General features: G+C 48.5%; 1 protein-coding gene across 4 annotated transcripts in view; it reads left to right on the top strand.

The window, feature by feature from the left end:
• Positions 1-1681: 1681 nt before the first annotated feature.
• The window catches only part of AP1B1 (adaptor related protein complex 1 subunit beta 1), a 41734-nt gene continuing 18445 nt past the window's right edge, over positions 1682-24970 (top strand). For 2 of the 4 annotated variants that reach the window (XM_070400257.1, XM_070400254.1), the window contains exons 1-6: positions 1682-1821; positions 15593-15655; positions 18907-19012; positions 20503-20638; positions 21405-21650; positions 22802-22992. In XM_070400257.1, the coding sequence (XP_070256358.1) occupies positions 15619-15655; positions 18907-19012; positions 20503-20638; positions 21405-21650; positions 22802-22992 (716 nt within the window). In that variant the 5' untranslated portion in view covers positions 1682-1821; positions 15593-15618. Of the gene's footprint in view, positions 1822-3041; positions 3063-13815; positions 13961-15592; positions 15656-18906; positions 19013-20502; positions 20639-21404; positions 21651-22801; positions 22993-24970 lie in introns of those variants that run through there. The other 2 variants (XM_070400256.1, XM_070400255.1) reach the window with 2 other exon arrangements.

Here is a 24970-nt window from a genome sequence, read left to right as displayed (position 1 = left end):
GGCTGATGGTGTTTGCCAACATTTATCATTAAAGAAAGGGAGTTGCTCCAGACAGCTGTGCATAGCACGTGGAACATGGCACCTACTTAGGAAATTATTTTGTGTCCTGCCTACTTCAGAAAAGGACTTTAAAATGGAATAAGGTCGGTAGGGGAAGCCGGGGTATTGTCAAGGGCGGGGGGAAAAAAGGACACATATGTAATACCCTTTGTAATGCTTTAAGCAATAAAAAATTTTAAAAAAATGGAATAAGGTCTGTAAATTTAGTTAATGGTATTGTACCAATGCTAATTCCCCAGTTTTGATGTATGCTCCTAATATATAAAATGTCACCATCGAGAGAAGCTGGGTGAAGGGTACATGGGACTCTATGTATTATTTTTGCAATTTCCTGTAGGTCTATAACTATTTAAAAATAAAAATTGTATAAAAGGACTTAAGGCTGATTAAACATATAAAACGATATTAAATATTAAAACGATATCTAGATTAGATGGGGCATACAGACTTGGCTGTACGCGCTTACTTATTTAGTTTTACAATATTAAAAGATCGATAACCTAAGTGTACACCTGTAGGGGGCTGTTTTTGAGAACAGTGATGCCATCCCAACAGTGGACTACAACACAGGTATTGGAAAGCACCGCATAGAAATGTGCTTATTGTTTGGGGAAAGCTTTTACCAATATATTTTAGTGAATTAGAAATATCAAATGATACATCAGGTGTGGAAGGAAATTCACCAAACTGTTCAAAGTGAATGTCTCAGAGCAAATGAATGGCGATGTTTTTAAAAATCTTCTTTTTGCGTACTAGTGTATTTCCACTTCTCTGCAACGCAAATATCATTTGCCCAGCAGGACATTTTTAAAGGGTAGCCATGAAATCATGTTTTAAAGGGGATGATTGGACATTAATAGTACCAGTCGGGACTGAGGTGGCTATAGGAATGGAGGTCCTGGCAGACCCCATAAAAGGGGAAGGGGGACCTTGTGAAGTTCTCCTTGGATCAACGTTCCTGGGACGGTCGGATGCTTTCCCCTAAAGCAGTGGTTCTCAACCTTCCTAATGCCACGACCCTTTAATACAGTTCCTCATGTTGTGGTGACCCCCAATTTCATTGTTACAAATTGAACATAATTAAAGCATAGTGATTTATCACAAAACAATATGTAATTATATATGTGTTTTCCGATGGTCTTAGGCGACCCCTGTGAAAGGGTCGTTCGACCCCCAAAGGGGTCGCGACCCACAGGTTGAGAACCGCTGCCCTAAAGCATTCCATTCCCCCTAACATTCCCCAAGGGCTGCCCTGAAAGGCAGCGAGCACTAGACTAGACTTGCAGCTCTAGTTTTGACTTTATCTTGAGAAAACACTGCCCCCCTCGGAGCCTCCGTTTTTCCGTCTGGAGCACAGAAGGAAGAGATGGACCTCAAAGCCGAGTCTACGAGGTTTTCCATCCCCGTTAAATTACTCAGCCGCTGACACTGGCTAATTGTTCTAAAAGCCCTGCGAGACGCATTGGAGAAGCAGCGCCGCGGCCACGAAGGGGTTAACCGCCGGGGCCCCGCCCCCTCCTGGCCCCGCCCCGCGGGCCCAGCAACCCGCCCGGGGTGGCACCTTTGACCCCGCCCCCAGGCCGTGCGTCCACCGGAAGTGCCCATGCGCAAGCAGCTCACTTCCGCTCCGCAGGTGACAGCCGTGGGGCTCGGAGCAGCCGGCTGCACTGTCGCACCGGGAGAGCGGAGGGGACGAGGCCGCGGACATTTTGCTGCCCAGCCGAGCCGTGCCGTGGCGCCGGGAGCCGTTCGGACCTGCGGGTGAGGAAGCAGGGAGTCAGGCGAGGCAGGAGAAGGCGCGGGGCGGGGACTCGGGGGTCTGAGGTGAGGGGTGTGCAGGGTCAAAGGTCATGAGAGGACGGGGCGGGGGTGGGGGGAGCGAGAGCGCGGAGAGTGGCTTCCCAGGCCCCCACGAGGCAGGAGGACTGCAGGTTCATTCATTCACGCCCACCCTCCGCGGACCTGCGCCTCAGCCCGTCCCGGGTTCCGCAGCCCGTCCCGGGGCGCCCTCCAGGACCGATTCCTAGACTTAGGCCCCGAGGAGCGTGCGCTTGGCCGGAGCGGAAACTCCTCTTCGCGTCCCGGTTTCCCCCTCACGCTCTCCCCTGTGGCCACCTTGAGGATTCCTGGTCGTTCAAGGCTTTATCTCGTTGCCAAGGTTCGAAAGGGAAAAAAAAAAACACAAAAACTCAAGAAACAGCCGCCCGCTCCGGGCTGGACTTGGGTTTGGTCTGTCGTTGGCGCCTCGGGATCGGGTTATCTGGGGGACACACCTGTAATCGTGCTAAAGACGCCGATGCAGATGCTCGGAGCTGGTTACTGAACCCCTCCTGTGTCCCGGGCTCGGCGCTGAGCACTGGACTTAACAGTGCTGCATGGAAACTTCCCCGCAGCCCCGTGAGATCGCTGCTGCGGTCACCCCCGTTTTACCTGCCGGTAAACCGAGGCACGGGGAGGTCAAATCACACCTGTAAGGTCAAACAGCATCGGGGCTCCTCCCCGGGCTCTCAGGCACCTGCCGGGCACAGAGACCAAAGAGAAGCCGGGCGGCTTGGGGCGTCGGCGCTGTTTTGTATCTTTAGCTGCCATTATACCTGTTGACATCGAGGTAAAGCGATGGCCTTCCTGCTTCTCTGTCAATCTTCACCAGGGGCATTGCAGGCAGTTCCTATAGGTGACTGACTGCCTTCCAGGCAAGAGTGGAAGTTTATTCCCCGACCCTGGGCAAGTGGGAGACACCCAACAGGCTGTGCGTGGAACGAATTTTTATAAGAATATTCCGGAACCTTTCTTGAGCGTGGCCGAGCTGCATTCCCTTTGGAATAAAGAGGAACCACAAGATCCCTGGAGGACCATCCTCTCTGAGGACAGGGCAGGCCCAAGGGCTTCCTGGCTGGGGAGATCCCGTCCGGCCCAGGAGACGGTGACGTCTGGCCCGGGAGACGGTGACCGTCCGGCCCGGGAGATGATGACGTGGTTTGATGGCCCGAGGACGAGGCTCTGTGAGTCTGAGCTTCTTCCTTTGCACACACTTCACTTGCTCCCGTTCTACCTCAGTTTCCCTAGCAGCGGCACGAGAGAGACCTGCTGCCCCCCTACCCGTTCCTGGGTGTTATAAGACTTCGTGAACCCGTGAAGGTTTCCACATGCCCCTGTGATATAAATATGACCGTAGTACCTTTAATTTTTAAAAAAAACCACTCTGTGATCTGTTCTCCTAATCCCATCGAATTCACAGAAACTTAATATTGTCACCTTATCCCCATCCTTCCAAGGGAGACACAGCGGCTGGTCGCCGACGGCAGGAACATGAGCAGCGTTCGGAGCGTCTGGCTCCCTGTCCTGAGTGGAGCCCACCAGGCTGGTCTGACCTCTTACAAACTGTCGTTGAGCAGCTCCACTCGTTTCCAAAGACGCGGGCGCCTTAGAGGTTCTGTACAGGTTGTCTGTCTATCACGTGTGGGTTCAGCAGAGGCTCCCCCGCCCCCCTCCCAGCGGCTAGAAAGGCTCAGCGGGATCAAGGAAAGACTCCCCATCTGCCGGCCCCGGGTCCTCAGCTCCGTTCCGCAGCTTCCTGGTCGTGTGACCTGGACGACTCACTTAGGCTGGCCTCCTGTGCCTGGCTCTAAAATAATACCCGCCCCGCCTCTCGTCCCCTGTGTGTGTCAGGGTTCGAGGAGGAGCTTTGTGCAGAGCCTGGTGTTGTTGTAATGGGTGCCCTAACCCTTGGCAGTGGGTGCCTACGGAGGGCCTCCGCCTGTCACCCCTGGTCTGTGGGGTGTTACTTCCTTCTGCAAACAGACCTTTATGTACACAGGACTTCTCCCACCCTTCTCCTTTCACTTCCTAAAAGTGTTTCCGACTCAGTTGAGTTCGTTGGTCCTGCTGGCTTTGGGCTTGGACTTTCATCTTTTTTCTAGTCGTCTTCTAAAACGGTGGTGTGTCTTGACTGCTCACTTCCCAGAAACACACACACACACACACACACACACACACACACACACACCGCCTGATGCCAAAGTCTGAGACGCTTACCGCGAGCAGTCATGGCTTGGGGGTGGGCTTTGCTCTTTGGTGTATTTCTAACAGTGGAGGGAGGGGGGCGTCTGTTACTTGAAGGTGTTTCTTTTTCTGAATAGGTCTTCTTGCCTGAAGGTCACTCAGAAATGATCACAACCCAGAAGCTGTTTCTGTGTTCTTTTTCTCTTTACACAGAGAGGAACAAATAACTCCAGAGAGAAGAGATCACTTGAGCAGTTGGGGAATCCTTTACCAAAAAAATCCTGCTTGAATATCCATCAGTGGCTCTTCATTGCCCTCAAGCTAAAACTCAAATTCCTTAGCATGACCTCCAAGTCGTGGACTCTGACCCCTGCCTGGCGCTTCCGCCTCATCTTCCTACTCCACCTTGGTGAGCTGGAAGCATTTGCTTTTCGGCAAAGCTCCAACTCTGTACCTCTACGTTATTGCTTTGTGCTGCTCCCCCTGCCTAAACACATTTCCTGTCACCATCCTCCCTTTGCTGCACCCCTACTTGGTGCCTCCCATGTGAGCATTCCCGCACACCATGCCAGCCTGAACTAGATGCCTTTGATGTCCCTGACTCTGATCACAATGGGTTGTCATTGACTGCTTACTTGGCTCTCTTCTAAGTAAATGGCTCTTAATCTTTGGACAGGACTTGTCTTAACTGTCTGCATCTCCAGCACCTAGTGAAAGGTCTGGCACACAGTAAGTGTTTAGTGAATGAACAGATGAGTGGGATATTGCATTGAATCGTCAGGATTCCTTGACTCCTAATGAATTCAGAGCACTTTCCAGATGTATCCTCATGCTGCCCCAGAGGGATAGGGAAAAACCTGACCTGTGGTGGGGTTAACTACTCTCAAACTACTGTTGCTACCACCCAGCCAGCCACCAGCATGCCTCAGGGCCTCCAGAGACCTGGGGGGTGGGGGGCAGCAGGGAGGTGCTGGTGGTAACCTCCCTTCCTATGTAGTAGTAATAGTGGCTAACATTTATCAAGTACTAGGTGGCTGGCACTGCTGAGGGCTTTGTATGTATTGACATTTTAGGTCACAAGCCCCTCAGGTATTTGACATTGTAACTCTCATTTTACGGTTGTATGGTTGTGCCTGTGATGCTGTAGACCCTTGGAGAGACCCCATCCTACCTGCTGTGGCCACCTTTCCATTCCCAACCCCTGGTTCTTGGATTATCTCCCGTTATTTAATGGGGTTGAGGAGGAGCTTGGGTTTGGTTCTAGACTCCTAAGCCCCATACTTTTTGGGTTTTTAGCCTTGGGCTTGACCTCTGACCTTCCTTAAGAGGGTCTCCCTGAAGTCAGGAGGTCTCTTCTAGTTAAGATGAGAGTATGACTGGTTGACTCCAGAATGCCCAGAGTTCATCATCAGCCAGGATGCCTTGGTCTGTCCCCCAGATTACCATGTGGACTTGAGCTGGAAGGTGGTAGATTTGGAAGTCAGGACTCAAAAGCTTTAAAACAGTGGTTCTCAACCTTCTGGCCCTTTAAATACAGTTCCTCATGTTGTGACCCAACCATAAAATTATTTTCGTTGCTACTTCCTAACTGTAATGTTGCTACTGTTATGAATCATTATGTAAATATCTGCTATGCAGGATGGTCTTAGGCGACCTCTATGAAAGGGTCGTTCGACCGCCAAAGGGGTCGCAACCCAGAGGTTGAGAGCCGCTGCTTTAAAACCTACTCTTCCCTTTTTAACACAGAAAACATTAGATATAGCTGAGCTCTGTAGAGGAATAGACTTGGGTAGCACATTCTTTTTACCACACCGATTGCTTTTTGGGTCTTCAGCATGTTGAGAGTAGAATGACAACATTTTATTACAGGCAGCTGTTGAATCTGCTTCTGTGGTCTTTCGTCTGTGATCTCTAAGGGTTGGGTGGTTGGATGTTGAGACACTGAAGGCAGAACCTTCATACATCCAGCAATCACTCATCCAGTCTTTATTTCAGACCCTGCTCTATGCCTGGCACGGGGCTAAGTGTGAGGATAGGTAAACAAAACAGACAGTTTCTGTCCTTGACTTGCTTACTACATTCTAACGGGGGAGAGAGACAAAGATGAAGTAGAAAACAAATGTAATAATTAGAAAAACTGATAAGCCATGAGGGAAACAGAAGTACAGCCCCCAGCACCTGTTGAAATGTAAGTCAGATCTCAGGACTCCTGCTCAGAACCCTCAGTGGCTTCCAGCTCACCAAGAAAAAGCCAGAGTCCTTACCTTGACCTGGAAGGCCCTCTCCATTCTCTTCTGACCTCATCACCCCCCTCCCCGCTCAGTGCTCACTCAGCCTGAGCCACATCACCTGCTTTTCCTCAAACAGGCCAGTTACACTCCCACCTTTGCACTATTTCTTATGCCCAGACAATGTCACCTATCACCTTCTCTCCAGGAGGCCTTCTGTGGCCACCCTGGTTAAATTTCAACCTTCCCCTCCACCCCCAAGCTTCCTATCCTTCCCTGCTCTCTCTTTCTACATAGCATTTATTGCTATCTAAGATACTTTATATTCTACTTATTTATCCTGCGTGTGGTTCCTGTCTGCCATTAGGGTGTATCCTCCCAGAAATTTCATTCACGGTTGCATCCCCCTCGTGTAGACATGTTTATGGCATGTGGGAGGTGGTCAGTACACAGATGAACAGGACCACTGGGGAGTGAGGACAGAAGATGTCTTACTGCATGCAGGGATGGTATCTTTGAATGATGTCATCTAAGCTGAGATTTGAAGGTTAAGTTGGAGCAGTCACTCTAGAAGCCAGACAGGATAATCCAGGCAGAGGATCAGCAAGAGCAAAAGCAACGAAGAGCTTGGTAATGAGAGGAACTCTGAAGGAGGCCTGTGGGCCTGCAGGGTTATAAGCAGAAGGAAGGGCCTAGCGGTGCTCGCATCAAAGCCTCATAGCCTGTGTCAGAGCCCCCCCACCCCCGGCACCCCAGCATTTGTACCCCCACCTCCCATAGCTCTCTGATCACTCTGTAATCTGATGCCTATGGGAGCAAGAGATGGTGGTCTGGCCTCACTGAAGGAAGTCGCCTGAACATTTTTCCCATTGGAGTTGTTGTTACCTGATCATCTACCCTTTGCCCTTTCTTTTCTGTTATAATTTATTTACTTACTTTACATTTGTTGGCTGTAAAATGGGCTATGGGGTCCAGCATTTTCAGTTTCAGTTTTGTCAAAATAGCTTGACAACTGGAGCAGGTGTAGCTCTGCCCCTGGCACACCCTGCTCTCTAGCTCAGGTTGGTTTACAGAGCATGACATTTTCCCAGAAGGAGAGTGGAGCACTAGTCATTCAGATATTTATTGAGCACCTACTCTTTCTCAGGTACCAATCTAGGAACTAGGAATACAGTAGTAAACAAAATGGAAAAAATCGTTGTCCTCATGGAATTCATATTATGGAGGAAGGAAAAATAGACAATGTAAATACATTTTATATTATGTTAGTGATACATACTTTGAAAAAAAGCAAACGGAGGAAAGGAGGAGGATAGAAGTGGGGTGGATTGGTCGGGGATGTACACACTTTTAAATAAGGTGGTTAGAGAAGGCCTCAGTGAAAAGGTGACATATGAGCCAAGACTTAAAAGAGGTGAGGAACTGCCCTGGCCAGTGTGGCTCATTTGGTTGAGCATCATCCTGTGCACCAAAAGGTTGCTGGGTCAATTCCTGGTCAGGGCACGTTCCCAAGTTGCGGCTTGATCCCCAGTAGGGGCCATCCAGGCGACAGCTGATTGATGTTTTGGTCTCATGATGTTTTTTTCTCTCTCTCTATTCCTCTCCCTTCCTTTCTCTCTAAAAATCAATTTTAAAAATCTTAAAAAAATAAAAGGCATAAAAAAGAAGAAGTGAGATTAAGTCATAAAGCTATTTGAAGAGAAAGTCACTCTGGTCAAGTGAACCGTGTGTGCAAAGGCCCTGTGCTGGAAACATAGCTGTTTTGTGCCAGGGTCAGCAAAGAGGCCCCTATGGCTGGAACTGAGGGAGTGATGGGAGGAGTAGGGGAGAAGAGTTCCAAGAGGTAATGATGGGGAGGGTATGTGTGAGAGAGACAGAAGGGGGCGTACATCTCATACAGGGCTTAGGAGCCATGAAGCCATGTTAGGGACTTTGGCTTGTACTCTTTTGTCTACTGTGTGCATGCTCCTGTGCGGGCCAGAGTCCCAGCCTCAGAGCTGGCGGTGCTCCACACTGTTACACATGCTGAATGGATGACTACAAACCCTGACAGATCTTCCGAGAGTGTTCCCATTGTATAGGTGGGAAAACAGATGTTGAGCTTTGCTTTGTAGTCTTTGGCCTCTTTCTCCCCTTTTTGACTAATTTAAATATTGTTCAGAAGAAGCCTCTACTTTTTTTTTTTCAAGTCCAGAGGAACTTTTCTTTTTCTTGACAGCAGCTCTTTCCACACATTATTGCTTGTCGATAGTTGAGAACTGGCACCTGCTTCTAAAATTAGGTTCTAGAGACTCAGGGCTGATACAGGGACATTTGCATGTGGCATTTGCCTGCCTTTAGTTTCTTTTTTATTTGAGCCTTTAATTGCTAATGGGTCTCAGGAGATTGATTTTGACCAATCAGTTTTCACCCAAATCCCAGGAGGCCCGCATCTTGGCAAGCTCATCTAGACAGGCTTTCACCAGGCACGTTACCAAACTTGATGTTTCTGCTGTCCAAACTGGATGGACTGGTCCTAAAATAACCTGTTATTCAACAATGGAGGGAATCTGTAGGGATGTGTGGCAACACATTTTACATACCCTTTAGCCTGGAGTGTGTGTTTCTGCAGGGCTTCATTCAAAGTGGAGGAGTTGCCTCGCTTGACAGAACGGGACACGTGGGACCCCATTGTGGGGGAAGGGTGGAGAGTGTTGGCACTACCATTTTCTAGCTCCGTGACTCCAGAAAGATGCCATGACCTCTCTGGGCTTCAGTTTTCTCATCTGTAAACTGGTGATTTTATTAATACTCTTTACATAGTGTCCAGCCCATAATGCACATCCGTTTACCATTACTACTACCATTGCCATCTTTGTTCTGAATTTCGTGCCACACCTGAAGAACAGCTTGTTTTCTCCTAGTTATTGAGCCACTGAAAAGAGCCTGTCTGTCTGAGTTTGGTGACTACATTGTCTGAAATCTGGTTTCTCTACTGCTGATTCAACCTTTTATTTTTTTCATAAGTTTTTAAAAATATATATTTTTATTGATTTCAGAGAGGAAGGAAGAGGGCAAGAGAGATAGAAACATCCATGATGAGAGAGAATCATTGATTGGCTGCCTCCCACAAGACCTCCACTGAGGATCAAGCCCACAACCCAGGCATGTGCCCCCAACCGGAATCGAACCTGGGACCCTTTAGTTCGAAGGCCGGTGCTCTATCCACTGAGCCAAACCGGCTAGGGCCTAATCTTCAAGTTGACCTTCACTGTTTCTGTAAAGTGAATTTGTGTACTTACCTGTGAGTACCTTTTTCTTTTTAAAAGGAGACGATCAGACCAGTGATGAGTCTGAGTAGAGTTACTGGGTGGTGAGTAGAATCATCGTCTCTATTAAACACTAAGCTTCATAGGGGCCAGGGCATAATCCAGAGCATGACACAAAATAGGGGAATATTTGTGGAGTAAATCAACCTCTGCCCTTGAGAATTAAAATGACAAAACATGTGGGATGATCCAAGTTTGGCTTTTCTGTTCCAAATGAAGAAACAGTGGCACCACCCTAGCCCATTTTATTCACTCTTCCTAGCTTAGTCTTGACTGCCTTTGAGCTAACATGTGCCTTGGAGCAGATTTCTGAGCAGGTATTCATCAGGCAAGGATTTACAAGTGAGAGTTGTCAACACTGAAGTTGGAAGTCACCAATGCAGGCTTCCAGGGATCAGTATTCCCTGCCTGAATATCCTTGAATTAGAGATGGGTCTTGGCAGCTGATCAGAGCTTGCCAAATACTCTTTCCCCTTTGCCTTTCCTAACACGTCTTCTCTGCTGATCTCACAAGACCAGTTGTCTCCCTTGTCAATTAACTGCTAGTTCACTGAGCGTGCAGTGTGCTGCGCTGGTGCTGCCAACTTCATGCCTCTCATCCGATTGCAGGGCATGGGCTGCTCTGACATGAATCGCTGCCCTGAGACTTGAATAGTCATCACCGGGCCATTGGCTGGCCACTTGGGGAATGGCTGGCTTCTTACTGTTTTTCTTCCTACTGAAGACCTAATAGGGTTTGCTGGCCCTGGGGGCATTCAGAATTTTTCTCTTGTCCTCTTGGAAACGTCGTTTGTCATGCTCCGAGAATGATCATGGTCCATTTCCTCGTTTTATACCCAGGAAGAACACTCATTGATGAAGAAATAGGTTTGTCATAGAATGTGAGGTGTGGGAGGGACTTTAGCTGTCATTTAATAGACTGCGTGTCAAACTCTGTCCCATGGAGCAGTGGGTTGTCTGGTGCCCAGATGAGGAAAGGGGAGAGTGGAATGATCCAGGCTCTAGCCACCCCCCGCCCTACATCAATCAGAGCAGTCCCACTTTTGTTTTATTTTGTTTTGTTATATATTTTATTGATTTTTTACAGAGGAAGGGAGAGGGATAGAGAGTTAGAAACATCGATGGGAGAGAAACATCGATCAGCTGCCTCTTGCACACCTCCTACTGGGGATGTGCCCGCAACCAAGGTACATGCCCTTGGCCAGAATCGAACCTGGGACCTTTCAGTCCGCAGGCCGACGCTCTATCCACTGAGCCAAACCGGTTAGGGCCCACTTTTGTTTTTTAAATACATTTTATTGATTTTTCACAGAGAGGAAGGGAGAGGGATACAGAATTAGAAACATCGATGAGAGAGAAACATCAATCAGCTGCCTCCTGCACGCCCCCCAGTGGGGATGTGCCCGCAACCAAGGCACATGCCCCCGACCGGAATCGAACCCGGGACTCCTCAGTCTGCAGGCCGACGCTCCATCCACCGAGCCAAACCTGTTCGGCTCACTTTTGTTTTTTAAACAGTTTAAAAGCAAGGAAGGGCTTGAAAAGCCATTAATTTTGTTGAATTCTCTTGTTTGACAGTTGGTAACAGTAAGGCTCAGATGGAGGGATTTGCCCAGGATCACACAGCTGTTGGTAGCAAAGCGAGATTTCCTGGCAGCCATCCTGGCATTGGATCAGCCTGGCCATGTTTGTTGAAGTTCACTGCTAAACCGTATGTTCCTGGTCTGTCCAGTCATCGTCGTCTGGCACTCAGCAGGGAGTCCTCTTGTCTTGATGGATTATGGGCCTTTGGTTTTGTAGCTTCTCTGAGAACCTGTCTTTTCATTAATTCTGTCAGCAGACATTTGGTGAGCTCCTGGGCTGTGCCAGGCATAGTGCCAATCACTGGGTAGAGAGCATAACAGGGCAGATTCCGAATTAGAGTTGTGAGGAGGCTGTGGAGAAGTCCACAGGAATTGACTCATGTGTTGGGAGGCCTCTGCCATCGGGGTCCAGAGAAGGCCCCCCTGGTGCAGCCGTGTTTGAGCTGAGACTGAAGGATGAGCGCAGGGGGAGGAACAGTGTTTGGGGTGGAAGTACCATTGTTTCCTAAGCTGTATTGTCTTTAAGAGAGTGATACAGGCCCAGGACATAACGTTCCCCAGACAGAAAAAGGTGAGTGATGGAGCAATACAACAAAATAGCATCAAGAAACACAATTTCCATCACTCCTAGAGTTCTTTCGTGACCCCTTCAAGCCAGTCCTTCCCTCCTAGAAGCATCCACTGATCTGACTTCTATCACCATAGGTTAGTTTTACCTCTCCTACTTATTCGAGAATTTCATATACTAAATGGAACCCCACAGTATTTGCAGTGTTTATGTGTCAGTATTCTTTCATTCTCACATCCCATCAGAAAAAAATATGTGATATAAGTGGAGCAGCAGGTGGTGATGCCCCCATTTTCAGGAGGGGAAGTTGAATTATAGAGAAGTGAACTGTAACTTTAGTACAGTACTCCCTTTTAAAAATTATTGTTATTATTAGTTGAATATATCACTATGCATTTTCTTAATGTATTTTTTATAGATTTAAATTCATTTCATTAGCTTAAAACACAGATGTTTTTTATCTCTAGTTAATAAAATTACATTTAGATATGTGAAGGCTTTCTTTTTTTCTTAAACCTAACCCTAACTCCAGTGGCTAAAATAAAATTTAAAAATCCCATCTTTAGCTGGGAATTTTTAAAAAAAAATATTTTTTATTGATTCTTAGAGAAAGAGAGGAAGGGAGAGGGGGAGAGAGAGAGAAACATCGAGAGCAAAACATTGATCGCTGCCTCATGCACACCCCACCGGCTATCAAGCCCGCAGCTCATGCATGTGCCTTTACCAGGAATTGAACTGGCAACATTTCCATGCATGGGGTGACACCCAACCAACCGAGCCACCCCGGCCAGGGCTAGCTGGAAACATTTTTATGAGTTTTCCCCCTTCGCTTTTCTTCCTAGGACCTCATTTTTACACTCTTAGATTATATTACATCTCTGTCCCTGGATGGTATATCAGTGATTCTCACCAAGGACTTCTTTTATAACTCTAGAAAACATAAGAGAAAACTACTGTGTTTTAGATTTTATTTCTCGGTTCCTTTTTTTAAAGCCTAGTGGCAGGAGAAAGCAAGCATGTCAAAGGATTTTTTTAAAAAGTGAGATTAACAGGAACTGGTCCTGTGATTATGGCTTCAAAGTCATCTTCCAAGGATGGGTGTGCACACTTACGTGTCTTTCAGTTGCTCCTGAAAGACAAAACCAGTCCTCCAGGTGTGCTCCTCTTTTAATTTGGACTGTGCCATCCCTTTGAGCTATTCCTTGGCCTGTAAATGCTGCAGTTGAGGAGTATCCTGGCCCAGAATGCTGTCTTAGCAAAAGTGACTCATCACACTGGCCAGAGCAGCTTCCGAACCAGAAATTCCCTCCAATTACTGCTTTTGAATGCGCCCCACCACTTCCAAAGATGGAATCCAAACCCTCAGCTTTCTCTGGCCTCAGTGGGCTCCTGCTTTCAATTGTTGCTCCTGTACACAATCAGATTCATCAAAGAACAAGGTCTTGGTCCGTTTGGCCTCCACTGATGTGTGGTGACGGCTGAGCGGTGCCAGCAGTCTTTCCTGTGGCATCTACAAGACTGAGCTCCTTTAGGACTGAACTGTAGGGTTTTTTCCGTTCCTGCAGAGAGAATGAAAAATCTCCCCTGCACTGACATCCAAGAGGCAACTGCAGTGAAAGGACACAGCGAGATAGCCACTCTCCGTAGACCCACAGGGCGCAGGTGATCTTTCCCAGTGAAATGAGGTTTTTGAATCAGTGTCCTGGGATAGCTTTGCAAACGCGTTTTCATTTCTCCCCACCTCCCCTTCCTCCTCTGCTTTAATTTCCTGTATATAAAACAACTTCAGAGGGATACAGTTTCTGCATCACCAGTCCCATCGGGCCCTCTGCAGAGGAATATGCGAAATAGATACTGCAGAGAAGTGGCAGGCAGTCCACCGGGCAGCAGTTTGAGTTTGTGAGTGCGTAGTTGCTTAGCACCTGTAAAAGGAAATGTCATCAAAAGCTCAATGCTGTCAGGGTCTCAAGCAGCTATTGTGGTTTGACCTGACTGACCCTGAAACTTGGTTGCTTTGTTTAATCCCCCAAACTTCCCACCCTTTCCTCCACCTGGGTGGTGGCGTATAACACAGATTCAGCACCGGCAGGTTATGTTCTGGGAATTGAATGCTCCGAATACAGAGTTGAGCCTGCAGACCAGGGGAAAGCCGTCTCGGCCCCTCTGCTGGGGAAGGGGGTTTCTGGACAGTGCCGAAGTTAGACATCTAAGGTAGTTTTTGCCTTGTCCACTTGGACTTCCTTCTAGATTTAACATGGGAGGGGTTTGTCTCTTACTTTCTGTGATTCTTTTGGCCTGTGGTTTTTAGCCCTGTTTGCCTTCATTGGTGCCTCTTAGACTAAACTTCACCTTGAGTTAAACAGGTACTGTCCTGTTCTGGGGGCCTCTACCAGTTATGCTTTCAAGTCTGTGACTTCTGAAGCCATGCAGCCCTTTATTGTGTGGTAGATATCCCGTTATCTTGTTGAGTTCATTTGCTCATTTTCAGAACTCCAGAAAGAATCTCTAGGTTGGTGAGGTTTCTCTGAGGAAATGGCTTTATGTGCACTCAAAAGAAAATTGTTTTTATTTTTATTTTTTTACAATATATTTTATTGATTTTCTACAGAGAGGAAGGGAGAGGGATAAAGAGTTAGAAACATCGATGAGAGATAAACATCGATCAGCTGCCTCCTGCACACCCCCCACTGGGGATGTGCCCGCAACCAAGGTACATGCCCTTGACTAGAATCAAACCCAGGACCCTTGAGTTCGCAGGCTGACGCTCTATCCACTGAGCCAAACCAGTGAGGGCGAAAATTGTTTTTAATGTAAGCAAACTGTGGGAAACAAATGCCAAATAGTTACATAGCATAACAGAGCTGTCAGAGAGTCTTCGAGGCTCCCTGTGATCTTCAGTGGTCCCTTTTCATTCCTTTCAACAACTATCAACTGAACAGTGGCCGTGTGTGGAGCCCTGGGCCAGGCGTGAAGGGGGAGGATTGATAGAGCTGTGCACCAGACCGATGTGGGTCCTCCCTTTGTGGATCTGCCTCCAGCCCCGACTCCTGCTGCCAGGAGTGGCAATTAGAGTCCCCACCGCGGGACTGGCATCATCAGATGCAGCGGCCTCTGCGGCTCTTTCCCACAGCTCCCACGGAAAAGTACCATCACCCCTTTTCAACCTTGCAAAGCAGAAGCAAAGTAGAATTCGGTCTTTTTCTTTGTACCATGTTGTCAGCCAAGCCTTTATTCCTTTATCCTAATGGGACCCACAAAGGATTTAAGGCAGCCCCAAGACAGTACATATTGTTTCCTACTGATCGCTGAGACAAAATCTATGGGCATTTTGTTTGGGGAACAGCCCTGTTGCCATCCTGCCACAGTACAAGCTTAGCCTGGAAAAGTACAGCTGGGCTGAAGAAGAGCTATGTTGGCTTTGTTTCCAGAGACTTTTGAAATGATCCCTGACCCGTCACACTCATCTGACCAGTAACCATCTCTCTCCCACATGGTAATGAAAGATGTTAGTGGATTACATGTTTAAGCCTCTTTGAATGGAGGAAGTTTTCTCCATTCAGATGTCTGGTTTTGGGGTTGAGTGGTTTTCTTACCATGTGATGGAAGGAGACTTGGCTTGGGATGGTGAACACACTATAATATACAGATAATGTATCATAGAATTGTGCACCTAAAACCTATGTAATTTTATTAACCAATGTCTCCCCAGTAAGTTCAGTTAAAAAGAAAAAGAAGCTGTCTTCCCATACTACGGTGTGCTGGATCCTTCTCCCCCTCCTCCTGTGCTCTGGAACTGAAAATGGAAGGAACACAGTGGAAAGTCACCCCTCTCTTCTCTTGCAGAGTCTGGCCACAGATAAGGGACCAAAATGACGGACTCAAAATATTTCACCACAACTAAGAAAGGTACAGTTTGTTTCATTGTGGGGTCTTGTCCTACTCTTTCCCTGCCCAACCTTCTGCTTGCTCCCTGCAGGGATGGTGGGCGGGGGGTGGGGGAGTTGTAGTGGGTGTGGAGGCCTGGAATCAAGTGGTGGGAATCATCCAGAGCATCTTTTAACCCTGTGGCTCCAGAAAATTGAACGGTTGATGGTGTAAGAAATTGACCACTTCTTTTAGAATTCAAGAAGGGAAGAACACCAGCTCCAAGTATAGAAGAAGAAGAAAAGCCCTCTTTTTCCCGTGGCTTAAAATTGTTAAATATGATTTTTTGTTTTGTTTTTCTTGGAAGAAAGGAAGCACACAATGCTATCAGAAGCCTCATGGCATATGTGTGTGTGTGGTCCTTATCCTTGGGCACATGTTTTATGTGGTTGAAGTCAGAGTTTATATCCTGTTTTTCATTTGACATTATCATAAACATTTCCCCCACAGGTCTGACGACTCAGTCTTAGTCTATTGAGCTGCTGCACTGAAATGTGCTAAGCTTGTCTTATATTGTTGCATATTGTGGTTGTTTCTGCTTTTCGGGAAATGGAAGTTGTGTAGCAGCTGATAAATATGCTTGACCCTGTAAGCATCTACTGACTGGCCTTTCCTTCCTTCCGAGTGAGATTGACACTGGCCTGCTGACCAGATGAAAAGAGTCTGTTGTTGGGTCAGCTGAGCCCGGACCTGAAGTCTGCCCACCCTCAGCATTTCACGTATTGGTCCAGCCACTTTTTATTGAACACTTTCCGTGTGCCGTCGAGTAGACAGACAGTCTCTAAACAGGCGTTCCAGTGGTTGAGCAGAGAAGACAGTTTATTAAGTAGTAACTACTCTAAAGGGCTGGTGGGTGCTATGATAAGGGAAGTGTTGGAGGCTGTGGGAGGGCCCTGGGTGGACCTAGCTTGATAAAGGGGGTGGGGGTGGGGAGCGGAGCTCAGCCAGGGCTCTGCCCACCGTACATTCAGGGAAAGGAAAGCAGTTGGGCACAAGTCACTGAAGAGTGTGATGAGAGGTTGGGAAGGCGTGCAGGGGTCTGACATGCATGGCCTGGTGAGCAGGCTGGAGGGGGTGAACTTAGTGCTGAGTGTGTTGGGGTGTCAGTGGGTGGGGGTCTTTTAATGTAGGTTTTCTTTTGAGGACAATGTCTGTAGAGAGATGCCTGGATCCAAATATGACATCAGTGATGGTTTTAAGCAAGGAAAGATCCAAGGCAGAGTCTAATAAAAAAGTGAAGCTTGGTGGACGCGTAGGGAGACCAGTACCACAGCTCCGGTGAGAGGTGGAGATGATGGTGCCTGAGCTAGGTGGGTGGCAGTGGGGTAGACAGAATCAGATGCCTCATGTGGTTGAGGAGGTAGGCTTGGTCACTGAGGAAGGAGATATTCAGATGCAGGGAGATCCCAAGTTCACCTCATCAGCCTTCTTGGAGCTAAGGTGACTCAATTGACGGCCAATTGTACTATAGCCGGCCAAAGGTTTCAAGCAAAGCATGGGCAGCCCTGCAGCAGGGCCCAGGGTCAAAGTCGTCATGGTCTGTTTGGATTCCACAGCTGTGAGACAGGGCCCCCACAGTCTCTAGGAGAAGAAGGGTATGGGTTCCTTCAGCCCTACAGAGCCATGAATTTGAACTGCAAGGTCTGCAGATTCCTCCTGTCTGTTGAGCAATGCCCTCAGTTTGGCCTTGCCCTGGACTGTGCTGTGCGTTTGTTCTTAATTAACCTTGTTTTTCGAGTTCTTTGGTAAACACCACGTTATTCAGTCACGATAAAAACCTGCTAAGTTTTCTTTTTCTCACTGTAAATCCATCTAATCTAGAGCTTCCTCAGCTCTTACGTCCCACGTGATAGTCTGCTTCACCCCCCCGCCCCACAACTAACTTGAGAGGGACTAGGGCTCTTATTCCTTCAAAAGAGATAGCCAAGACAGAGGGTCATGTGATAAATTAGTCATAACAGTGACCACCCTTAATGCAGGCCACTAGTGCCACACACTGAAATGAGTGACTCACATCTGTGTAAATGAGAAAATTCAGTGCTCCCGTCAAGGGGGAGAGTACAGACAAGAGTGCAGGTCCCGAGAAGCAAAGTGAGTGTCCTGGAGCTAGCAGAGCTGGCTTTGAATCTTGGCCCTCCCTCTTATTTGGTGTGTGTCCTTGGACAAGTTACTGGACTTCTTACAGCCTCTGTTTGCTCATCTGTAAAATGGGGGAAATGCAGAGTCGTTGTAAGGATGAAATGAGGAAAGGTGTGGGAAGAAGTTAGTGTGGCACTTGGCTTAGGGAAAGGCTCAGGAAATGCTGATGGCTGTTTAGAGAGCCCATCACTCCAAAGGCAGCCCTCTTAACCTTTTACTGGGGTTATCGGGGTTCTGGCTACCTCTCCATGGCAGGGCCCCAAACAACCCTACTTCCTCATTTGCTTCTTCCAGATCATCAAGTTCTTAAGACAGTTTATTGCATGTTAGATAGAGCAGCTGAATTCCCATTTTCAGAGCTGAGCAACCACTGTGGCACAGGAAGTGAAACCCTGAGTGAGCTGTTTTAACTGGAGGTCCTAGGAAAACAGGAAAAGCGAATGTGGGAAACAAGCAAATCCTACCCTCTCCCCTCAAACTTTAAGTCCCCAGGTCCCATTACACACTGCCTTGAGGGCTTTGGGTAAGGGTAGCTAAAGGACTTTGCTTCCCTCAGTGTGTCTTTTTTTTTTTTTTTAATATATTTTATTGATTTTTTACAGAGAGGAAGGGAGAGGGATAGAGAGTTAGAAACATCGATGAGAGAGAAACATCAATCAGCTGCCTCACCCCCTACTGGGGATATGCCCGCAACCAAGGTACATGCCCTTGACCGGAATCGAACCTGGGACCCCTCAGTCCGAAGGTCGATGCTCTATCCACTGAACCAAACCGGTTAGGGCCTCAGTGTGTCTTTAGACATCTGGGTGAGCAAGATCTGCCTTCATGCTTTTTGTCTCCCTCAGAACCCTGTAGCATTCACAGTTCCTCTCTCCTCAATCCAGTGTGACCTCCAAGCTTTCATCTTGATAATTCCTCTCCTAACAGTTGTCTCTCTGCTGCCTGCCCCACCCAAGGCCAGGGGCCTAAAACTGCCCTCAGCTGGTAGCCTGGGGTGTCTTACCTGCCTCCCTCTCACTCTTTTGGAAGTCGGGGACTGGGAGTCACCCTCTGGCAGGTGGGAATGGATCACTCATGCCTGCCTCCTCTTTCAGGGGAGATCTTCGAGCTGAAGGCAGAGCTCAACAGCGACAAGAAGGAGAAGAAGAAGGAGGCGGTGAAGAAAGTGATTGCATCAATGACAGTGGGCAAAGATGTCAGGTGTGCAGGAGGAGGCTGGGTCCAGTTCAGATCTCTCCTTTAGGGCTTCCCTAGGGACCCCCATCTCCCCTTATCCAGCTCCCTTCATGCACCTCCTTTCTGAACAGAAGGCTTTGTTTGCAGCGGGGTCATGATCTCAGTGTTGGTGGGGTCAGACAGTAATGGGGTAAGTGAAGTGGACTAGGTTGAAAGGCAGTGCTCGAGGAAGTGGATGTGGCACGAGCCCTGTCAGAAACCACAGAGGATTGCTGCCAGCTGGGGAAAATGAACCAGTGCGGCCAGGTCTTCTGGTTTTTCCAAAGAATGGGAAGTTGGATTTTTCATTTAAAATCTCCCTGCTTCAGATTGCCAGGTGATATTACACAAAGAAATGAACACTGCCCACGTAAAACACACCTGCAGATGGAGTTTGTTGGGTTTGGCGCCAATTGGCAGCCTCTGGTTTGCATCTGGTTGCCTGAGCAGTCGTGTAGAATTGCTGTCACACCTTTGTTCATGCTTTTCTCCTGCCTGGCGTGTCCCTTTCCCCTTTTCCATGTCCCCAGCTTGTCTTTCCATCTTTTAAAACCCATTCAGTGTCTTCCTGCTGCCTTCCTCATCACCCCAGCCCATTGCCCTGAACGCAGCATTTTCTCTATGTTCCTGTCACCCAGCACTAATTCTAGACTATTCTCCTCTTATGTGTACTTGTCTTTACCTGCCCACCACATTGTAAAGTCAAGGGTAGGGACTGGATTTTACAACAGCTTAACACTTGCTCCGTGTTTGAGAGTCTGCAGAATACTTTCAGATATGTTTTCCCAGCAGTTCCTTACAATTCCCATATTTGACATTTTTGAGCTTCATATCATCTTCTATAAAATGGGGATAATCCACCCAGCAGTGTGGCTCAGTGGTTGAGTATTGACCTATGAGCCAGGAGGTCACGGTTCGATTCCCAGTCAGGGCAAAGGCCCAGATTGCAGGTTTGATCCCCAGTAGGGGGTGTGCAGGAGACGGCCCATCAGTGATTCTCTCTCATCATTGATGTTTCTTCTTTTTTATTTTTAATATATTTTTATTGATTTCGGAGAGGAAGGGAGAAGGAGAGAGAAATGGGGTTTTGTTTCCCCTTTCTTGCAAATGAGGAAACAGAGTCAGGGTTGGGCAGGGATGAAGGAGTTTTCCCAAGTTCAGACAGCTAACAAGAGGCAGAGCTGGGCTTTAACCAGGGCTGATGGGCTCCAGAGCTCATCTTTGACCTCTGGGAAAAGAAAAAAGGACTTTTTTTCATTTTTAAAATCATCCTTTGGAATTCTATTTCTACTAATAGGTATTCATGGTAACAGCATAGTGATGTTCTTTCTCCCTTTTGCTAGGAGGTCCTGTTATCTTCCTCTTTTCCTCCTACTCACTGTCTCCCCGCATCCCCTTTCCCCATTAGCTGCCTGGAAAATCTTCCTCTTCCTTTCTTCGGCCTTCCCGACACTGATGCCATTTTGACCTTCTAGTGCCCTCTTCCCTGATGTGGTAAACTGTATGCAGACGGACAACCTGGAGCTGAAGAAGCTGGTGTACCTGTACCTGATGAACTATGCCAAGAGTCAGCCTGACATGGCCATCATGGCCGTCAACACCTTTGTGAAGGTGAGCAGGAGCTTGGTGAGAGGGAGGGGTATGGGTGCTTGCTGTTCCTGTCTCCTTGATCTCCTGGGGTGAGGCGCTACAGCCCTGAGTGGGAACACTCGGGCTCCTTTCCAGGCCCTCTGACTCCCAGCCAAGGGCTTCATCTTCCAGCAGAGGGCTCCCGCTCTCCAGAAAATCAGAGGGTGCAGCCCCTGCTAACTCATTCCATGGGGAGTTGCACACGCCTTGTTGATCCCTGCGTGCCACAGGGGTGAGGCGTTGCCTGCTTCCTTTACCAGGGCAGGATACAGCAAGTGTCTGCGAGCTTTTATGTCTCCCTCTAGACTCACTCCTACTGCATTTTCCATCCTCCAGACCGAGGAGCAAGCAGGCACTTGAATTGCCAGCTCTGTGCACCTTAGCTCCCCTACCCCATGGATGCCCAGATACGGGCAAAGGAAGGGTTCTGTGGCCCAGTGACAAGACTGAGGGCTGTGGTGCTGGATGGATGTGGGTTTGAATCACAGCTCCACTCTGTGACTGGGTGAGCTAGCGACCTTCCTGAGAGGTTCCTCCTTCACCTGTGAAACGGGAAGCGTATTGTGTGTCTACTGTGAGGATCAGAGGTGGCCAAGCACAGAGGCCCAGCACAGTATCTGGCATATGCTCGATGCCCATCCATGGCACTGATGATGCTGTTGGCTGCAATTGGTGGGAGATCCCACAGCAGCCATCTGATGTTGCTCGGCTCACTTCTGCCCCTGGCTAATGGCTGGTCTCCCCTCAGGACTGTGAGGACCCCAACCCCCTGATCCGCGCCCTGGCCGTGCGGACCATGGGCTGCATCCGCGTTGACAAGATCACAGAGTACCTGTGCGAGCCACTCCGGAAGTGCCTGAAGGATGAGGACCCATATGTTCGCAAAACAGCGGCTGTGTGTGTGGCCAAGCTTCACGATATCAACGCCCAGCTGGTCGAGGACCAGGGCTTCTTGGACACACTTAAAGACCTCATCTCCGACTCTAACCCCATGGTAAGCTGCTCCATCCCCTCTGCTCCTCCACCACTCCTGCATGGCTCGGGAAGACCTTGGCTTGACCCCCCCCACCAGACAGTCCCCAGTTCCTGGAAGTCAGCCTTGTTGGGTGGGGTAATTGTTTTCATGCCTGCCGTGGTTCGGGTACCTCTTTTGGAGCGAACTAGTCTGGATTCCCTTCTTTGTGCTCTCTCTACCAAGCTGTGTGACTTTGGGCAAGCTGCCTAACCTTCCAGAGCCCTCTTCTTCATCAGTGAGGTGGCTCTGATTCTGCATGGTTGGCAGGAGTGCTGTGAGGCTTAAGCTATAAAGGTAATGTGTCTAGTACAGCTGGCATTCAAGGGGCGTGCAACCAAGACTAGTGCCCTCCTTCCAGTCACTGTCATTGTCACTGTCTTCTCACCAAGACCATCGGTGAGCTCTCATGTGAGGTGCTTTTCCCTTTCCCCACCTAGAGGTCACCCCCGAGGTAGCATGGCCTGGACTCTGGGCACCAGGGCGTAGCTGGGAGTGGGACTCATCTCCTCACACACAGCGGTGGCAGCGGTTTAGAGGCCAGTTCTCAGGCCCTGTTTGATATGAAATGCACAAACCTCTCGGCTTAGCCAGCACATTCTGTTTCCTACAGAAACACTGATCACACCGGCGCCGAGTGGCCAGTTCAGGGATGGCCGCTGGAGCACTATTTGTCATAGGGGAAAGTTAAAAACCATGCAGAACACACACAAGAACAGCTGCTCTGGTGAAAATGGGTTGCAGGCCCCCAGGTGTTTCCTGCAGCCCCGGGGGCTCTGCAGGGACCTTCTAGCTCAGAGCACTGTTGACAGCCCTGACGGGAGCTGTTGTAGCTGGTAGATGGGGGCTGTGTGTTAGGGACCTGGGAATGCTTTCTGTGGCCAGGCACCTGGAGCTAGAGCTTCCTTCGTTTCCCCTCTTCTTTTTCTTGAATGGCAAGTGCACTTACTTTAGTGCCAGTTTACAGAGGTGCCAGTAGGGGGAGTGCTTAGAGTGGGTCTCTGTGCTCCTGCCCTTCGGGTAATTTTTTTTTCAGGCTATTCAACCTCTGATTGATAATCCTCATTAGCTCCACTGCCCCCTGGCCTGTGAGCAGTGCCCTCAGCCTCTGCCCCTTCCACCCTCTCAACTAGGTGGTAGCAAATGCAGTAGCTGCCCTCTCAGAGATTGCCGAGTCTCACCCCAGCAGCAACCTCCTCGACCTGAACCCTCAGTCCATTAACAAGCTGCTGACAGCCCTGAACGAGTGCACTGAATGGGGCCAGATCTTTATCCTGGACTGCCTGGCCAACTACACGCCCAAGGATGACCGAGAGGCCCAGAGGTGAGCAAGCTGCCCCTTGCTTGCCAGCCCAGCTGGAGCTGGTCCTAGGAGGCTGGGGGCGGGGGGTGCTCTAATCATGAGCTGAGCCTTTTTTTTTTTTTTTTAATTAAATCTTTATTGTTCAGATTATTACATTTGTTCCTCTTTTTTCCCCCCATAACTCCCCTCCTTCCAGCTCCCACCCCACCCTCCGCCCTCACTCCCCACCCACTGTCCTCATCCATAGGTGCACGATTTTTGTCCAGTCTCTTCCCACATCTCCCACACCCCTTTCCCCGCCAAGAATAGTCAGTCCATTCCCTTTCTATGTCCCTGATTCTATTATAATCACCAGTTCATTCTGTACATCAGGTTATTTATTCATTTGATTCTTAGATTCACTTGTTGATAGATGCATGTTTGTTGTTCATAATTTGTATCTTTACCTTTTTCTTCTTCTTCCTCTTCTTAAAGGATACCTTTCAGCATTTCATATAATACTGGTTTGGTGGTGATGAACTCCTTTAGCTTTTCCTTATCTGTGAAGCTCTTTATCTGACCTTCAATTCTGAACGATAGCTTTGCTGGATAAAGTAATCTTGGTTGTAGGTTCTTGCTATTCATCACTTTGAATATTTCTTGCCACTCCCTTCTGGCCTGCAAAGTTTCTGTTGAGAAATCAGCTGACAGTCGTATGGGTATTCCCTTGTAGGTAACTGAGTTTCTTTCTCTTGCTGCTTTTAAGATTCTCTCTTTGTCTTTTGCTCTTGGCATTTTAATGATGATGTGTCTTGGTGTGGTCCTCTTTGGATTCCTTTTGTTTGGGGTTCTATGCGCTTCCTGGACGTGTAAGTCTATTTCTTTCACCAGGTGGGGGAAGTTTTCTGTCATTATTTCTTCAAATAGGTTTTCAATATCTTGCTCTCTCTCATATTCTGGTACCCCTATAATTCTGATGTTGGTACATTTGAAGCTGTCCCAGAGGCTCCTTACACTATCTTCGTATTTTTGGGTTCTTTTTTCATTTTGCTTTTCTGGTTGGGTGTTTCTCGCTTCTTCGCATTTCAAATCTTTGACTTGATTCTTGTGTTCCTCTGGTCTGCTGTTGGGAGTCTGTATAATATTCTTTATTTCAGTCAGTGTATGCTTACTTTCTAGATGGTCCTGATACTCTTTTCTTGATGTACTGCTTTTAAACTTGCTGGGGTCCAACCCCAGCAGGTCCAGGGGTCCCCAAAGTGTGGACGGAGTCGGCGAAGAAGGAATGACATGAAGGCAGTGTTCAGTTCATCAGCAGAGTTGGGTTCTCTTGTCAGGGTCTCCCGCCATGTTCTGTCTAGGTTCTCCAGCCAGGTTTTATAGCCAGGTTCTGTCCAGGATCTTTTGCCATGTTCTCTCCCTAGGTTCTCTCTCTAGGTTCTTTCTCTAGGTTCTGTCCAAGTTCTCTTGCTAGGTTCTGTTTCTAGGTTCTGTTTAGGATCTCCAGCCAAGTCCTGTCTCTTGGTTCTCTCTCTAGGTTCTCTCTCATGAGCTGAGCCTTAAGCCTCTAGAGGGCTTCTTCCCAGGGCCTTGCCCACAGACCATCCTCAGACAGCTCGAGGGAGGGCAGAGCCAGGCTGTCAGTGGTTCCTTCAGGCAGTCAGCTCACTGCTCATTGTGGGCAAAGACAGAAGCCAAGACCTGACCTGGGAGCTGACAGACACCCTGGTCACCTCGGGCTGAGAGAAGGAGATGGACAGCATCAGAGTCACTATGCACTGAATTCTCACTGGGAACCTGGGGCTCTGCTGGTGCTTCCCATGCATCTGATAATCCTTAACGCAACCCTGTAAAGTCAGTCCCATTATTGTTCCCATTTTACAAGTAAGGAAACCCCCCTTAAGGAGGAGGAAGCTGTGCCGGTGACCACGCTCGGACTCCCCTGACCCTTGGTCCTAACCAACGTGATATTCTGCCACTTTGAATGTCCTCACAGTGGGGAAGAGGGGAATTGACATTT

This window comes from Myotis yumanensis, unplaced genomic scaffold (genome assembly GCF_028538775.1).
Source record: "Myotis yumanensis isolate MYYU_CA2020_CCGP unplaced genomic scaffold, mMyoYum1.0.hap1 SCAF_19, whole genome shotgun sequence".
NCBI lineage: Eukaryota > Metazoa > Chordata > Mammalia > Chiroptera > Vespertilionidae > Myotis > Myotis yumanensis.
The sequence above is the reverse complement of the archived record's forward strand: the minus strand, read 5'-3'. Positions and strand labels throughout refer to the sequence as shown.